The sequence below is a fragment of the Camponotus vicinus genome, unplaced genomic scaffold, assembly GCF_025532165.1.
Source record: "Camponotus vicinus isolate PSW18456_S1 unplaced genomic scaffold, iyCamVici1.0 SCAF_8, whole genome shotgun sequence".
Taxonomy (NCBI): domain Eukaryota; kingdom Metazoa; phylum Arthropoda; class Insecta; order Hymenoptera; family Formicidae; genus Camponotus; species Camponotus vicinus.
This window is the reverse complement of record NW_028141980.1, coordinates 14,660,590-14,678,948: the sequence shown is the minus strand read 5'-3', so window position 1 is coordinate 14,678,948 and position 18,359 is coordinate 14,660,590. Positions and strand designations below refer to the sequence as shown.

The following is an 18,359-nucleotide window of genomic DNA, read 5'->3' as shown; positions in this document are numbered from 1 at the left end:
TCTTATTATCTAAGGACTTGTTAATTTTGCAAAAATACCAAACACTGCTCGACACAGAGGAAAATAGATTTATTTTGACGTTTCGTCTGTGTGAAGTTTGCTCTGACATGCACTCTTTTCAAACTGTTTTTTTTTTTAAATAATCGCAAAGAGTTTTCTTAAAGTGCATTATATTTCACGCGAGCCAAATATAAATTTGACATGCGACACAACTAAATAAAAGTTGCACTGTTTCTTACAATAAATGTACTTTTATTTTAATCTAACAGTAATAACATAATGCGAAAAGAATGTATGTATATTTATATAATATGTAATATATATGTATATGTATATATACATATAACACATATATAGTATATTCAAATGAAACATAGATTCAATTTTTATAGAACAACGATTTACTCCATGTTTAATTGAATATATCATATATATTACATATATGTATATATACATATTTATACATATACATATATTTATATATGATAAATTTATATCTAAATGATTTTTTTCTAATAGTAAAATAGTCAATCTTTTTGTGGTGGTTTAGTATTTATATCTTAAATCTAAAGAATATCGTGCATTGACGTAGAATGTCGTATCAGAAGTACACAATTTTTGTATGACATCAGCTGTTTGTATGATTATTCATCATTATCCACACAAATATCAATCACTTCCATTCTTTAACACATATTTCAGACTCACGATTAATAGTACTTGCACACTGAAATTATAAAATATCTATAATGAAGATAATTACGATGTACTAATATATATAATATATATTGATCATCATATTTTTTAACACGTGCTCACCATCATTTATTGTATTTTTCCTTCAATATAAGCTTTTATAGCAGTCTGGCACTCTACGGAACACCAATGCTGAATCAACAAATATGTTTCTGATTCAAGCGCGGCGTCTAACTTTTTCCGTAGACTGTGGCGTAATAGAGCCTTTGTTGCTTCCATGGACTAGAAATGAAGAGATTTTAATAAAAACATATATAATTAATAAAAAAATTGCAATAGCATAAACATGTAAATATATCTTTATAATATCCTATAGGAATGCTGCTTTTTCTCAATTATGTACATATATAAGCGTATTCTTATAGTTAAAATGTGCTTTTTCTCAATTATGTACATATATAAGCATATTCTTATAGTTAAAATATGTATGTATGCATTAAAAAGTGGATTTCTTTCCAACATGTTGGTTTATTACGCGTTATAGCACCTCTGTATCTCTTACAATCGAAGCGGAGACAACTGCGTGATGTCATAAATATTAACAAGTTTCGTAATTACGAGTCATGTGGGAGCAAACGTGGAATCGAGAATGTATTAGCATTATCGCCATTTGCGTTAATATCGATGTGCCGCTCGCGACACTCGAATCTAGCGCTTATTCAAGAGTACACACATCGTTGCGCAAATATGTTTGTGAAAATCTACCTCTTTATTTCGATAATAGGCGCAAGTGTCGGTGTATATACAACAATCAGCAGTAAGGCTAACAATGTTACATTCAAGTATATGAAGGGAGTTCGTATATACAAATCTGTATCACGTAAATATTACTCAATAGCTTTTAAAAGTGTATGATATTTCTCATGACAAATCTTTATTCTATTTGTCGAAGCAGATTGAAGGGGAGAGTGATTTACATCAATGTAAACCTTACGAGGTATGTAACGTAATTCACGACCGATTTTGGATGTCCAGCTTAACAGAGAGACTTTGTCGTTGTCCTCATGGACAAGAATGTCCATGGCAATGGACGAAAATCATTGATAATTCATCCTTATCACTTAATAACAAATCAATTCTAAAGGTACAAAAAATATCAAGCTAAAAATATTTTTATAATTGATATTTTGAATAATAACGTTTTTCTCTCCCTTCATTGGTAGTTTTGTACACAAATAATGGAAGAATTAGAGATTTGCGCGCATAGACAAGAGGCAGTGATAGTGTCTGGAGAAAGTGATTTAAGTAACAACTATATAATACCATACAATGTAACAGTAAATTGCATATGTCCCCAGACACATTACTGGAAGCTACAAAAATATACGTATGAAGAATATGGTCTCATTCAAGTATTCAAATGTGTCAAGGTATATCGTATAATAATATGCAGCAAGAGAATTTCGCATTTTATAAGATAATAATTTATATCTCTATTATACTTTATTATATCTGCATAATTTCAGAAAATCTCTTGTTATATAAAATTATACAGCATCGTATAATTACTAGCATTTCTTATGTAAAAGAAAAAAAATTAAGCCATGCAATGATATGACTTAATTTAATATTTTTTAATTTATTAATTTTCCTCAACATGTTTATCTATAGAATATTTTTAATGCGCAGAAAAGAAGGTGTGAGACTTTGGACTTTTGCGGCTACATACGATCTGATCTGTATTCGACGTATTATAGATGCACATGCCCAGAAAAGCATATATGCATTTTCAAGGATCAGACACAAGTAAATATACAGGAATTGCTCTATTCTGGACCGGCTTACATGGCTTACTGTCATCGTTTGTAGAGATACAAAGGTATTACGTTACGATTCAATGAATCTGAGAGAAATTGTTAAATATGTAATTAAATATAATGTATAAATTATATAATATACACACGAAATACATATTTCAGAAACTTGTTATTAAAATTACAATGTCAAAAGATAATATTACATGCAACTTACCTGTGATGATTGATCACTCATAGCTCGCAATGATGGTAATAATTCTACTTGAAACCGATCAGGCCATAAAACTCGAGTAACAAGACCAGCTCTTAATGCTTCGCTCGCCGTTAAGGTCCTTCCACCCAAAAGAAGTTCGCTCGTCTATCGAAATGTAGATACGCTTTGTTTTCCCTTCTTTTTTTCATGTTTACAAAAACTGCTTAAAACTTACAATTGCACTGCCCAGTATGTGTGAAAGGGTAAAGACCGCAGCTCCTTCAGCGATTTGTCCTAATTTCCCATAAGGGGTACAAAATGTCGCCTTATCGCTAGCAATTACAAGATCGAAGAGAGGCAACATCGTCACTCCGAGTCCAATCGCAGCGCCTTGTACACCAGCCACTATAGGTTTATTAAAAGTAGCCAAACTTTTAATGAAGTCCCTTGAAACAAGAAACAAAAGTTTTGATAAATTACAATAAAATCGGCGATCGTGATTCTTAGTATTAAAAATACATACTTGACAGCGTGTGCCAATTCCTGAGCGACAGATCGTCGTTCTTCTTTATTTGTATGCAATAATTCCGAAAGGTCGAGACCTTCGCAGAAACTTGTTCCTGTAGAGGTGAACAGTACTACCCTACATTCGTCGTCTCTTTTCAGTATCGATAGGGCCTCTCTGAATTCTTGCATCACCTAATATAGCATTAAAAATAATATTTAATAATTTAAAGAAATGTTTTAAGAGTATGAAAGAGAAAGTATGCATCTATAAGCTTACTTACTTGAAATGTAAGAGCATTCCTGATTTTCGTCGAAGAGGATGGCGTAAGTATTAATTGTACGAGATTACCGTGCCGACGTACGTTTATTTCTTTATTGCTGAATTGACCTTGCGTTTCCACTTTTGTTTTGTTACTATCCAAGTCCATTTTACTTGCATTCACTGGAATATCGTATCGTGTGTATTATTATATAATTCATTAAATTATATATTATATTTTGAATATATATAATATATATTTGAATATATTTTTTTACAAAAAAGTAAACAAATCGATTATAATTTTTGTTTTTTAAGGAAAAAGGAAATATTATTGTGGAGATATAGAAATTTTTACCTTTGCTTTTTCGTGTGGTAGTAACATTTCCAGATCGACCACCAGCATTGACGATCGAAAGAGCGGTAGCCGCCTCAGCAAGACAAGCGGATAATTCATCCTCCTCTTTAGAAGAATTTTCAGTATTATTCGGATCACCTGTCCTAATAAAAGTCACTTTGCTTTTCATGGCACGCCTGCTCTTCGCCGTTATTTTCCCCGTTACTGCGCCATTCGAGGACCTGGTCGTAACTTTGCTCGAAACATTGTCTTCAAACGCGTGAACATTTTCCTGTTGTTTACCAGTCTTTTCGATCTTTTTGATTTCCGACTTCTTATTGGGTCGCGCAGCAACAGTGACTTTTTCATCCGCATTATGAATAGTATTACTAGTAGTCGTGGTAGTTGTAGTAGTAGTACTAATGGTACCAGTAGTAACAGCAGTAACAGATTCTGTATCAAACTTTTGTACTGTTTTTTTCTTGCTCTTCTTCGCGTTAATAATTTTCTCGTCTTGCGAGTCTCGTCTCTTCTTGGCAGATCTCAAAGAGTGAACTGCTCCGTCGTCCGTCTTGGCAACTTCCGTTGGTTTCTCCGGAGCGTCGACGCTAACTCTGGGACTTCCAGACGCGCTCGAGAACGAACTAGATGAGTGCCTCCTGATAATGATGGACGCGTCGGCTGCGTTTCTAATCTTTGCCGGAAGTATGAATTCCGTAGGCGAGGTAGCGGTTTTCGGAGACGTGATCTGCTCTCCTACCTTTCTGTCCGCTTGAACATCAGTCAAAATCGCCGCTCTCTTCGATCTTGGTGACACTTTTGTGACACCGGCGACTGTCGATGTGCGTAATCGCAATACGGCGTTGCGAACCAATTTCTTTCTGATTTTGAGTTCGCGCTGCACCTTCTGCAGATCCATGACCTTCGCGCGCGACTTCGTGATGGGAACCAGGCGCTTCTTATCCGGTTGCTCTACATCGTATAGTAAATTGACGACTCCCTCGTCTTGCAATAATCGGTCTATCTCGTTTATAATCTTCTTCTTGGGTTTTACATCGCTAGAAGCACTTTCGGCCGTTCGCTTCTGCGACTTGGAGACAGTCTTCGGGGGAGACTTCTTTGGCGAAGGAGTCAATTTACCTTTCAATCGAACGGACTTTTCATTAGCCGGCATCTTCTGGCGCAGCAATCTCTTCACCACCATCTTTCTCTTGGCGATAGGTTGCGAGCCTTTCCTAGCAAGACTCGGTTTCGGCCGAGAACTTTCGATTTTATTCGAAATCAGATCCATTTTACCCTCGACCTGTTTACTTGTTACTTCTTTCGCGACGATTTTTTCATTATTTACAGTATCCATCAGTGCGTCGCTCGCCACAACGTGATTCTCCATCGTCGTGTTCTCCTCGGAGATGTTCTCCTGCGCTTGTTTCTTATTCAACGAAACCTTACCCTTGTACACCTTCTGCCGTTTTATCGTATTCTGCTCGTGTTCCCTTGCTTTTTCGGTAGGTTTGCGCTTCCTACCCGATCTCGATTCTTCTCGTGTAACTATTTTTTCAATTCCGTGATCTTTTTGATTGCTCTTTTGCGGTGAACACAGGTTTATCTCGATAGGTTTGGTATTTGGTTGCGCATTCTCGCTTGCCGAATCCATACCGACAAGTTCCTTCTCCTCCTGTGCGGCTAGTGGAATTTCCACATCCTTAGACATTTTACCGGGTGCCGCACGGAAAGTTTTCTTCTTCCGCGGTGAAATCTTCTTGGGTGACGTTACGGGCAATTCGAGGAGTTGCTTCAGCGCCAATTCCCGTTCGACTAATGGATCGAGTTTTGGCGGCGCACTATGATTCGATTGCGATTCCACGTTCGGCGGCGTTTTGCCTTCCTCCGTGAGAGTCGGAGGCTTCAAGATGGACCAATCGGGATCAACGTCACCTTCTAAAATTGCCAACAGTTCCTTATTGTCGGAATTGCCATCTTTACTCGTTTCCGCTGGCGCATTTGTTATCTTCTTATCATAGTTATCCACCGTCGATTGTGAAGGTGCAGAAGAAGGGGTGGTTTGTTGCGGCAAAGGTATAAGTCCTGGTACCGGATTCACTGAGCTACCCGCTAATTTGTTGGACAGTCTTTGCGTTAATTTCTTCACGAAGAATATGTCTGGTCCACGTGGTGTATCCACGACCGTCTTCTGCTTCTCGCGAAGACGTTCCTTCAATACCTCCGTTACTTCCGCTGGTGATGCTATCTGACTGGTTAAATGCCGAGAGCGATTCTTAGGAAGCGATGTGGCGATGTGCGATTGCGATGTCTTGTTAAACGCACGCGTTTCTACGTTTTGAGGAGATTTGCTCGCTGGAGAATTTTTCTCGCTCCTATTTAATGGCACTGCATCTTGATTGATCTCTTTATTTTTCTTTTGATTTTCCGTTTGGTCAGAATCTTTGATATTCTTCTCGCTTGTATCTACATTATGTATCTCATCTGTGGCACATTCTTTGTTTGAGAATGGAGTTTTATCTGGAAGAATCTCACTTATAACAATCTGATCTGATTTCGCTTCATCTAATAGACTTTTCAATTCGATTTCTACAGTATCGTGCACTTTCGAAGTCGATTGCGCATCTTCGTCTGTATTCTCGACACCCCAATCGTCAAAAATATCTTGAATAACGCTCCTCTTCTTCACAGACGATTCCACTACGGGTATTTCGCGAGGAGGTGTATTATTTTGTTTATGCTCAGTAGTATCTTCAATATCTTCATGGGTATTTTCAATTTGTGACTGATCTGTTGTAACTTCTGAATCAACGTCTTCTGTGATTATGATTTTCTCATCTATAATAATAGTGATATCATCTTTATTACTAGAACTGATCAGAGTTTCCCCATCAATTGCCTCTGATTGGATATTTTCATCATTTATATCTTTGTGAACTTCAATTCTTTCATCGGTTAATTTTACAGATTCTATATGACATTCATTATTCTCTGCGCAGTCCTTTTTATCCTGTTGCTCATACTGTTCTGTAATTGGAGCATCTATAACTTCTGTTACTTCTATTATAGTATCATCATTTTCTTGGCTGTAATCAATTAGATCAATCTCGTTGTCTTCATGCCTGGATTTTGTAATTTCTTTTTCCTGCAAAGTAACTATAGTCTCTTGATTGCACTCTCTGTTAACGTCTTTTTCGTCTAAAGTGACAATAAAATTGTCCACTGCTGCATCTGTTGTTGCTGATTCTATAGTTTCTACTACTACAACTACCCCTGTCTCTTCTTGTACTAATTTAGTCAGTTCAGCATCCGTTACTATTGAGCTATTTTGGTTACTGTCATTATCATGTATTTCTCTGATTGTTTCTTTAACTGATTCATGCGCATCATGAATCTGGCCCCCAGAATGTTCGCTAAGTCTAGATTCGTCTAGTGTTAAACACTGTTTATCTACACTATCAGACTGATTTGCTTCTCCTACTACATTACAATCACTTTCTAGAGTATCTATTGTTTCCTGTGTTGCTTCTACTACTTTAGATTCAGTTATCACATTTTGACTTTGGTCTTCCTCAGTGCACAAGTGTTGCAATTCATGATTCGAATCTATTGTCCCATCTTTTATATGTTCATAGATTTTAATCTGTTCCTGTTCTGACGTATAAACTTTTGTTTCAGACTTGTTCAACTCAGATTCTACCTGATTATTATACCCAGCATCACTGTCAATATCTTTAACGGATACCTCGATATGGCTTGCGTCCAAGTAATCTTCTGCTGCGACTTCTACATTGATATCGGTATCATCTGCTAACGTAGATTCCGACGCTGGCCTACAGGCCTTTGGCGAATCTTGGCCACCTTCTGTAGAGCTAGCGGCTTTTAAATCCTCATCGGCAACATGAATTGTTTGCACATTGATATCTGTTGGTATCTCTTCAACCTGAAGAATTTGCATCTGCACCGTGTCTGACTGTTCCATGGTAAAGTACCAAGATACTCCAACTTTATTACTAAATCATACAGAGTTTCCCTGTTTAGCAACAAAAAGAAAAATTATAATAATATCACGATAAATTTAATTAGTATTAATTTATTTAGTATTAATGTCCAGACATGACAAAGTGTACGGTATTTATAAAAACTGCCATAACCTAGTAAGCGATATATTCGTTGCAGATGCCGGCGAATATATCAGCCACGTTGTTCGTACAATAAAAATTCTTTAAGAGCAACAACGACCCCGAAAATCCTCGAACGAAACGTAGACTACAATATCGGGTCTAAAAATTCCCGCACGATCCAACATAACTTTCGATAGCGGCAATCGAGACGATGGTACACACACGGGGGGGCGAAGTTGCGGAGACGAAATCGCGTTATCATGAACGGCAGCAAGTACCTAGTACCGCGACTACGTAATCGATAAGGACGCTCGATAATTATCCGCGAATTGATATTCCTCAAAAGGCGAAATTCACAAAGAGGGACGGTCTAATGGCAGAGCGCGAGTAAGCTCACCGTGTAACGATGTGCCCATACTTTTCGTGTATTCGCGATGCGAGAGAGAGAATCACATGATACACCACCGGTCTCGGTTCGTTGAAGCGCGCGACCGCCGTAAGACTCGCGCCCGCTCCTCGCACGCTGATCGATCTCGTGAGGGGGGGAGGAGGAGGAGGGAAAAAAACAATTATTTCACGATTCCAAACACCATGTTTACAAGAACGAAATCGGAACCACACGCACTACGGACGTCAACCTAGGCACTTATCTCTTCTTCAAGTATGTGTGTATGTGTGTATGTTTGGTGCGTGTGTGTGCGTCGACCTCGCGTTCTCGGAACCTGCGTAGCGTTTCGCGTTATCGCTCGTGGAAGACGATGTGATCACATCTCCCTGTATTTGCGACGCGCTCGTACGGTTAATTGAATGACACTGGAAACGAATATATATATGTATATATTTCGGCCACGCCGTTCGCGCGCGACTCACCGACAATTTAGGCTGCGATCGGAAATCCTACCCGTAGGGTAAAGTGGCGTTTGATTAACCAATCGGGATAAAAATTTCTTCGGCCTGATTGGTCGATCAAATCCTACTCTATCCCATGGGTAAGATTTTCGAACGCGCTTGACGACAGTGGATTCGATCACGGTGGATCACTAGATCACTCACGTCCCTATTGGTGACAGAATAGAGAATTTTTTGTTGCGTTTTCTATAGAAACTGCACCTAATATTCATCCAAAACACATTTCTGACGCGGGCGACGCGTCAAATATCTGATAATCTTGCTGTTTTTCTTTCTTTTTAATATTAACTGTAAATATTGTAATTTTTCGTGGAGGGAACACATAAAATTGTATCTTTGATCTTCAGGTTAGGCATATAAATTAAAACGATGCGAATCATCTGTCATTAAAATAATATCTCATTTGTATTTTTATAGAATTTTGCAAAACCAATATTTATAAAAGAATATGCAACGACGTCTAGCAATCAACGTAACACAATGAGCACTAAGGCAAATACAAATACTGAGAGGATAACTGCTACGAGTAAAAAGACTGGGAAGCAACTTTTGAAAGCACATGATGTGGGACATAAGGTCTTACAAAATTCTTTATAGTACAATTTCTACTACAAACTTTATAATACATTTGTATAATTCTTATCATTTTGGTGCGCAGCATGTAACAGCAAGCAGTGCCAAAGAAGTTGTATTTCTCAGTAAAGGTGATATTGTGGAAGTCACGTTAAAAAGGCAAGAAAAGGCTAAAGATCAAAAACGTACTTCACCTGTAATTTCTAGTCCTGGACAGAAAGCTGAAAGAAAAAAATCTGCAACTAGTAATAGTGAAGCTCCACGAAGCTGGGGTGCTATACTTGGAGAGCAGAATTTATTATATATGGAAGCACAATCTTGTAAACATAGTGAAAATAAAGAGACCAACAAGAATTCAAATGCTAAAAAAGTGCAGCAAAATGGATATAATGTGAGTATTATACATTAAGTATGATTTTATAAAATTTATATATATATATATATATATACACACACAGGTATTTTTAATTTTGTATTTGAATTATTTTTTTATTATAGCATGTTGAGAAACATACTGGTACAAAATCAAAAGGAATACCTTCCCGAGAGGAATCAAAAAAGGATTCAAAAGATTCATATGTTTTTGTTCAGGATCGTGCTGTACAATGTCCTGAAATAGACAATAATACCAACAGATTTGCTGAATTTAATCCAGTGCATACATTAAGTTTCTTAATGAAAGAATTAAAAGATTTAATTACAAAGAAAGATGATAAAACTTGCGAAATATTTGCTGAAATGGAGCAAGTATTGCTAAGGATACCTGCAGGCTCTGCAAAACCAATAGAGGTATATATTGTTTTGTGACTTAGATCTTATGCATATTACATATTCTTGAACTTAAGTTTTTCCAAACTGCCATTATCATTATATATATTCTGTTATTTATAGGATTTGGAGAAACTAGATACATTAGAAGCTGGTGCAATTCATTTAAAGGAATCTAGTAAAAAAATGAAGGCTTTGTGTGAATCATGGGCATCAGAACGAGAAAGACTGCAAAGGTTTGATGTGCAATACATCAATAATAATGAGAAAGATTGGGAATTTAGTTTCAGTTGTTAAATTTTTCTGTTCTATTTCAAATCAGTTTAATTCGAGAGCAAGACATGAAAATCATGGAAGCGAATCAAAAACAAAAAGAGATTGTACTCCATGCAGAGATGCTAAAATTGGAGGAAGTAACTTGTGTAACAAAAGCTAAAGATGAAGCAATATCGGCATTAAAGGAACAAATTATAAATAATGAAAGAATAATCTCAGATTTACAAGCAGAATTGAGTAAACAAACAGAATTTGCACGACGTTATGAATGTATGAAAATGGATAAAGATAAACTTTTAAAATTGTCTTCTTGCAAGGATACGTTAATTACTCAATATCAAAATACAATAATGTTAGTATTCTTCTATTAATCCTTATATTAATCCTTATATATATATATATTTCTAAAAATTTTTAATGATATAAATTGTATAGTAATAACTAATGAATTCATCACAATGAATTTAAAACCTTATTTGACACTTATTCATTTAAAAATCATATATAATTAATATATTATTAATTTATATATTACAGGGAGTTACAAACTCAACTTGAAAATCTCAAATTGAATAATTTGGATGAAGTATTTGCGAAAGAAGGAAGTACAAGTTCTCAAGTGTCAGCTATTCAAACAGGGCTCGCATATTCATCTCCTACATCGAGTTTCTCAGATCACTCTAATAAATCCTGGCACGATTTATCGGATATTTCTACAGTAGAACATGCCTCTCAAGAACATGTTACTCTAAAGGAAGAAATACCCGTTAGAGATTCGGCACGTTTAGAATTTGTTAGTTTACTCGACGGAGAATCATCGCATACTATAATACCCGATCAAAGTCAAGGCAAGTCTACTTGAATTTATTTTATATAACTGCAAAAATATTGCTATTAATAAAGTTGTTTTAATGCGATTTATAATTTACATTATATTTTATATTGACAGTGATGAATGATAAAGGAACAGTGCATAACAATAATAAAAGTAATATTATTCCTTATCAAAACGTGAATGATGTGATTCCGAAAAGATGCTTACATGATTCCTTGAAAAAAGGGCATAATAAAGAAAACGATATGTGTAAAATGAAAAAGTTTTCCAAATTTAAGGAAAGACAAAAAGATAACACGAAAAATTCGTTTTGTCATAATACATCGAAAATTCTTGAAAGTGTTACATCTAAACCAGTTATTTCTGACATGAGGAAACAAGGATACGATATGCACAATAGGATACCTGTTAATGTACCGAGTCCATTACGGGATTATCCATATCCTGATTGGAGCGACAGTAGTTTACCTAGCGTTAGTACAGCTTTCGGCTTAGACATAGTGCCATCGAACGATATTAAAAAAGCTATAGGCTTAAACTAAACTATTTTTGCAAAGTTTTCCCATTTGAAAAATTACTGATATAATTATGTATGCTAAGTCACTGAACATATATCCGAACTTATATCTTGTTGCAGAGCTGTGATATGCAATCGTACAATACACATTCTACTTCATAACAAAGTCTATGAAAGCTAAAGCAATTTTTAAGCGATTAAATGAAATTGGTTAGTACAATTAAAATATGTATTAAATACACATAGTTTACAACAAACACACACATTCCTATTGAAATGATGGAACGTAAAATTTGTATCTATATTTTGCATAAATATTGAGATTTTTCCACATTTTATTAGTTTAAAATTAAAGCATAGACTTGACAGAATTCTAATCGAAATTATAAAAATATATAGACAGTCAAAAATATATTTTTCTGTAAATATATAAAATTTTTATTTGCAAATTTATTTGTAGTGGTATCATATTTGTCACGGTATCAAGATTTTGACATATACCTGTATTATATTACGAATTAACTATGCACATATAATATGTTTCAACGTATACACTTGCTTTACGGAGAACAGGTCACGAATATAAATTTTACGCACAAGAACAAGATGTATATATAGATATATATATATATGTATTTTTTTTTATCACATATGTATATATACAAGTAAAGTATAATACTTATAATATTTTGTAAGTCTTAATAGGATTAAAAGGGAACATTTTAATACACTTAAAACATTCATCAGCTTTGCATGAAGACGTCTTGAAATACATTTTATATTCGTGTTTTCCAGTAAGCGTGTGGTATGTAATTTTTTTCTCCTGGGAACGATTCGCGAGTCTTTTTCTTTCGATGACTTTTAATTATTCAAGAGAAACGTTTATCTCTGCTAATGCCTAATAACATTACGAACACAGTCCCAATTCGATTTAACACACACGCAAAATGAATAACGATAAACTTAGAAACGAAAAGGACTTTGCAATTTCGTTCGGATGAGAAAACGGATACGATGAAAACGTACGATAAATGTTTAAAAATCTTTTTATTTATACACACTCGTGCTCTCTCACAAGGGAATTTTCCTCGGTCTATCTCCTTTTTTTTTACACACATTTAATTATAGTATACCTAAGGACGTACCCCGTATCTTTTTTTTTATAAAATAGTAAATCACATGTTTCGCCAGTCGTTTAATTTTGATTATTAATTTCAGGCTTTCAAATCAACGCGTGCTACCTTCCTCCTCCTAGTCTCCTCTTCATTTTCGCGCGCAGTCGTAGATTCGATATATCGATACCTCCCTTCGTTCTCGACCAAAATGTCCAATTTTGTGGCGCGATGCGACGTTTCGCTTCATCCGTTCGAAGAAAATTCCGTCGCGATTTGAGGATATATTTCAAGTTTCCTCCCCCCGGATACGTATACTTTCACGTACAAGTAAGTACGGTTGTTGTTGTTCTCTTAGTACATATTACAGAGGTGTTCTAAAAAACGTGAATTTTATTTGATTCGTCCGCCGGTGGTCTCCCACTATATACGTTTAAATCGTCTCTTTTAACGTATACTATCAAACATATCGGGTGGTATCAAAAGTCACGTGTTTTCTTCAAGTTAGCGGGAAAGAATCTTCGATCAAAGCTTAATCGATCGTAATTTTCGACATTTTTCAATCATAGATCGCAAATCAAGAGTTTGCCAGGAAAATTAATCTCCAAGGATAGATTTTATCGTTCATTCATATCTCGAAGTCCTAAATCGCCAAAAAAACCCTTGATTTGCAGTAAATAATTCGAATTCATCAGAGAGTTGCGTGAAAACACGCGAGACTTTTGACGCAGCCTGTATATGTAAAAATCATGTAAATAAAAAATACGATATCTAGACTATAAAAACCGTGCACAGTGTTCTATCGGATGAGAAACTACCTCGATAAAACACTGTAAATCGATCGATCAGATAATGCAACAGCAATGACTGTTGCCGATGAAGAGACGTGTCTTGTACGCAAACGTTTGCCATGATTTCGCATCAGCTAATCAGCTTTTATCTCTTGGAGGGATTATTATATTTCGAGGTTGTTTTTATCAACGAGCTATATGAAAAAACTAAATAGAACTGCGACTTTAGTTCCGTCGAAATTTCTGCAAAGAGGTTCTGATAAAAAGAAAGATACCACGTAAAGTCGCGTGACTCTTGATAGTGTGTTCGAAGTAGCTCTCTCTCGCGGCGTTTAAATAATAAAAAACTCTTATTTCACATTCTAATCGCGTGAAATGTACGCGAACATTCTTTCTGTTAAATTTAGAGATTACCTCGAAAGACAATCGCGCAAATCAAATCGAAATCCCGATCGCTATGTATTTTAATCTCGCGATATTCGATCGATACTTCGATCGATCGGTCATCTTTGACTTGAATTACATTGGAGCAAAAGCATCAAAGTCTGCCGCGAAATTACGTTGACATCTCGCTCTTGGTTTGATTTTATATCTCGCGTATGAGAAATAGCCGAAAGAATAATATGTCGGAGAGAAAAATATTTAACACACACGGTATTCGGCACGGAAACCTTTGCGTAAGTGTGTACGTGTATATGTGCGCGTTCGTATATCTATCATTTTTTTTTTAAATAAATACATATGTACATTTTTTGTGTCGATCGTAAAGTTAAACGCGTGCGTTCGCCTTTGGTACCATTTGCTCTCTGTCTTTTTGATTTTCCTCGCTTCGAAGCGCATACACATCTCGCGATTTTGAAGATATTCGGAATTAACTATAGCGTCAATGTATAATATAATACAATCGGTGCTGTGAAGACAACGGACGAATGGAACGCTAACTATATCTATTTTGGACAGGCCAGCTCGTTTCGCACAATTTCGCAGAAGAGTGTCTCGTGAAGAAATTAACACTTTCGTAATTTTTTGATGATCGCGGATTAACGGCCGCACGGTATAATATGACTAACATATGTATACGTATCGTATAATGCGTATATTACAGTAGACGATCATTCGTGTAGAAATCGTAAAATTGTGAGTCGATTAAAATGAATCTAGCCGACTTTATAATATCCTAATTAATAATCTCAACTATATAATTATACGCCCAAATATAGCTCAGATATCGGAAGTGATAGTGGGCTGTTGTAAAAATAAAAATTTAACATTTGTCATCTTGAGGTTGCATGTTATGGAAGGACATGTTTTATTGTTTTATTGTACGTTATATACTGCTTTGTTCGGTGTAAAAATATAAAGCATTTCGATTACAGACTTCATACGTATGGGCGTTGCCATTGTTACGGAGTAATCGGTGGCTATTACGATAACTTGTCTCATACTTTCCTCTGCAACTTTGTTCTTCTTCCTTGACGTAGGATTGCGTGCGTCCGTTTAAAAAAACATCGACCGTTCGAGAAAAAATGTAATACGCGAAATTGTAGAGAGGCACAATTACTACAATCAAACCGCTAGGAGATTATTCCTAGATAATCGGACAAAAATTGAAATGTGTGCTCGCAGCGCGAGCATCTTTCTTTCGCGTTGAAAGAATAACGTTAAAATCCGATTGTCCTCGAGAAATTTTTGTTTCTTAGATTCTTGGGATCCTCTGTTTTAATTGTCCTTCGGACAATAGTTATTACATTCTAAAGGGACGCAATTACACGTGGATATTAAAAAAATAATCCCGGCTTTATGTAAGCAATCCTACTTCAAGAAACACAGTCCCGAGTTCTCGTTCGTCTAACAATGGCCCAGACTATGGAGTTAATAATTGCTTTCATGTGGCAATGGTAACAATATGTGTGTATAACAAATATACTTAGAACGGTTTCACTTGTGGTATTACGGTTCTCTGCAATAAATCATATTCATCTGTTCAACTGCTGCTGAATAACAAGGTATGCGGAGTAATATATGTAGGTACAACGCGACCAACTTTCTGCATCGCTTTTCTGTCAAACAAAAGACAATTACTCATATAATTATCGAAGAGCGAAGACAACTTCGGCTACGTTTTCTTCTGCGTCTTTGGGTTTTAAATAAAGCTTTTTCCCCGTAAAAAAAAGATGAAAGTTTAGAGAAATTGATTTTCACATACACACTTTTCCGCATACAAATTTATCGGAGATTGAAAATTTATCAATTTTTTTCCCCGTGCAATCCATTTAATCCTTTCAACGGCGAATTCTTTCATAAAATAAAAATTAAGACTCTATCTCGTTGCAGAGAGAGAGCAAACTTCTTTCTAATTCTCCATATCCGGCACTTTATTATATCGTTATACTTTATTTCGCGAAAGGTATTAAAAGGATTATTTCTTCAATCGCTCTTCGTAAGCCACGCTTGCAAGCTATGCTTATCATTCGATTTATCAATTTCTTTTTTAATTCATGTTCTTTTTGCGGGGGTTTTTCGGACACCGAGTGCCTGTCTTTTTGCCGCTCCTCCGATTATACGAATAAATCACAAAAGTAATTGTCCGGAAAGCGACGCAAAACTTCCGTCGATGTATGGACTTGCTGCAATTAAACACTATACACTTCCTGCTCGTGCCCCCCAAAATACGTACGGACTTTCGAACGACTACTATTTGCAGTCTACTAGGCGCGAGATACGCAATATGTTGTGTGTATGTGTGTGAATTATCGTTATTATTACTCTGACGAACATTCTTGTCTTTTTTCTCTGTCCCTCTCTCTCTCTGTCATTCTCAAGAATTGTAAAATTACAGAACCCGTGGTCCTCTATTTACACACACACTAGTGATTCCCATTTTTTTTATCGTTTAGCGTATACCAAGAAACGCATACGCGAGAACAACATAGTATTGCGACACACGTGTGTTAACGCGATCTGCCGAATCTCGATTACGTAATTTCGATCGACGGAGTCGCGATATAACCACCGGACGGGCAGATTTCTCTCTCCCCGGATTTTAATTGGTTCGGCGCGTCCAGTTTACGAGAATAATAATAATAATAATAATAATAATAATAATAATGACGCCGCGCAATTGTACATTTCCGGAAGTTAGTTATCTCCGTGAGTCCCAATACCTTACCGTCTCTCGCGTAACGCGCATGTGTATATATATATATATATATATATATATATATATATATATATATATATATATATTTATTTATTTATTTATTTATTTATTATGTATAGTATAAACATCTTTTTTTTGTTTTCGTGTGCGCTCGACCGTCTCAATACACAAGATTCGGAAACATCACCTAATCGAGATGAGTGCAACGTAAAATTTTGGGAAAGTTATCGCTTGGACAGTCGAACGAAACCCTAATCAGTCGATGTGTAATACAAGCGCGTCCGTCCCGCTCCCCCCTCCCTTCCCTCCCCCGCATTGTTTATTATAGTATATATTTATATATATATCTATATATAATACGTATAACATTTTTTGATTAAGTGACACGTGTCGTGTAACCGTGTGCAATCTCACGAGGGAAACCGTCTTATTGAAAAAGGATGAAAAACATTGTGGCGCGCTGAAGAGTCGAGCAATCCGTGTTAAAAGACCGATTTAAGATCAGTCGGAAACTGTGAACTGAATTTTTTTTCTCATCGTGTTTGCGGAAAGGAATCAAAAGTTTATACAACAAGAGAATATATATGTCCGATGAGAAAATCACTCGCGTATTACAAGTTTAAGAAAATCAGGTTCGGATCACGTTACAATCTGTAACGAATATTTAAATACTATAGTTGCATTTGCAATCAAAAAAATCGAAGTCGGTAGCTGACTAAATATTTTTTCGATCGTTAGAGAAAATCATATAGTCGTACACACTTAATATACATATATATATTACATTCTTATACCTGCACGAAAAATTAGAATTTTTTGAGTTTGATAAAGATATGAAGACAAAAAGAAGAATAAAGCAAAGCCAGATAAAAATAAAAACATGACGTTATCATCTTGTCGACAAAATTGTTTCCGACTTGTTCAAAAACCATCTTTCAGGATTGTCACTTCTTTGCATTGTCTTATCGATACGTCGGAAACGACTTGAAAACGGTCATTAAAATGTAAATATTATTACTGTTATTATTATAATTATTATTATTATAATTATAATTATTATTATTATCACTATTATTATTATTATTATTATTATTATTATTATTATTATTATTATTATTATTATTATTATTATTACTATTATTATTATTATTATTATTATTATTCATATCTCTCTCTATAAGTCACACTGAATTACGTATTCTTCGGTAGAGCGTGGAAGATGCCTGCAATGTTCTCGGAGCATCTGTGATGATCTGCGATGATCTATTATTATATTAATATATGTATATGTATATTTTGTGTGTGTTTCATGTGTCGTAAATTTGTAGCGATATTTCTTCAATGTTCAAAGAAAATCACCATGATCCTTGGTATTTGATTTCCGCTTGGCGCATAGTTTAAAAGTTCCTGAATGTATGTATATACATATATATATCTGTATAGATATTTGATTGCCGCGACGCGTCAGCTCACGTTTTCACCTAT

The 18,359-nt window shown here is 35.5% G+C and overlaps 3 protein-coding genes across 14 annotated transcripts; 2 read left to right on the top strand and 1 right to left on the bottom strand.

Moving 5' to 3' along the window:
- Positions 1-54: 54 nt before the first annotated feature.
- LOC145976001 (uncharacterized) lies at positions 55-8,779 on the bottom strand. Of its 7 annotated transcripts, none has more exons than XM_083106811.1 (8): positions 8,640-8,779; positions 3,831-7,842; positions 3,495-3,655; positions 3,230-3,405; positions 2,942-3,152; positions 2,728-2,871; positions 820-978; positions 55-727 (listed from the first exon to the last, which is right to left on the bottom strand). In XM_083106811.1, the coding sequence occupies exons 2-7, from the start codon at positions 7,789-7,791 to the stop codon at positions 826-828; spliced, it is 4,806 nt and encodes a 1,601-aa protein (XP_082962937.1). In that variant the 5' UTR covers positions 7,792-7,842; positions 8,640-8,779; the 3' UTR covers positions 55-727; positions 820-825. The 7 variants fall into 7 exon arrangements, with proteins under 7 accessions (XP_082962937.1, XP_082962933.1, XP_082962936.1 ...); XM_083106807.1 differs by having other exon boundaries at positions 7,964-8,761; XM_083106810.1 differs by having other exon boundaries at positions 55-744; positions 8,331-8,761.
- Positions 1,245-8,088, top strand: LOC145976014 (kappa-scoloptoxin(11)-Ss1a-like). 2 transcript variants are annotated; one of them, XM_083106848.1, is made up of 5 exons: positions 1,245-1,551; positions 1,652-1,840; positions 1,920-2,126; positions 2,386-2,575; positions 2,676-3,424. In XM_083106848.1, the coding sequence occupies exons 1-4, from the start codon at positions 1,381-1,383 to the stop codon at positions 2,563-2,565; spliced, it is 747 nt and encodes a 248-aa protein (XP_082962974.1). In that variant the 5' UTR covers positions 1,245-1,380; the 3' UTR covers positions 2,566-2,575; positions 2,676-3,424. The 2 variants fall into 2 exon arrangements, with proteins under 2 accessions (XP_082962974.1, XP_082962973.1); XM_083106847.1 differs by lacking the exon at positions 2,676-3,424 and adding an exon at positions 7,488-8,088 and having other exon boundaries at positions 1,246-1,551.
- On the top strand, positions 8,511-16,825 carry LOC145976009 (uncharacterized). 5 transcript variants are annotated; one of them, XM_083106839.1, is made up of 10 exons: positions 9,011-9,189; positions 9,260-9,418; positions 9,501-9,806; positions 9,914-10,204; positions 10,307-10,419; positions 10,506-10,811; positions 10,997-11,307; positions 11,409-11,767; positions 11,932-12,021; positions 13,030-13,152. In XM_083106839.1, the coding sequence occupies exons 2-9, from the start codon at positions 9,323-9,325 to the stop codon at positions 11,971-11,973; spliced, it is 1,824 nt and encodes a 607-aa protein (XP_082962965.1). In that variant the 5' UTR covers positions 9,011-9,189; positions 9,260-9,322; the 3' UTR covers positions 11,974-12,021; positions 13,030-13,152. The 5 variants fall into 5 exon arrangements, with proteins under 5 accessions (XP_082962963.1, XP_082962962.1, XP_082962965.1 ...); XM_083106837.1 differs by lacking the exons at positions 9,011-9,189; positions 11,932-12,021 and adding an exon at positions 8,511-8,594 and having other exon boundaries at positions 13,030-16,825; XM_083106836.1 differs by lacking the exon at positions 11,932-12,021 and having other exon boundaries at positions 9,007-9,189; positions 13,030-16,825.
- Positions 16,826-18,359: the final 1,534 nt, after the last annotated feature.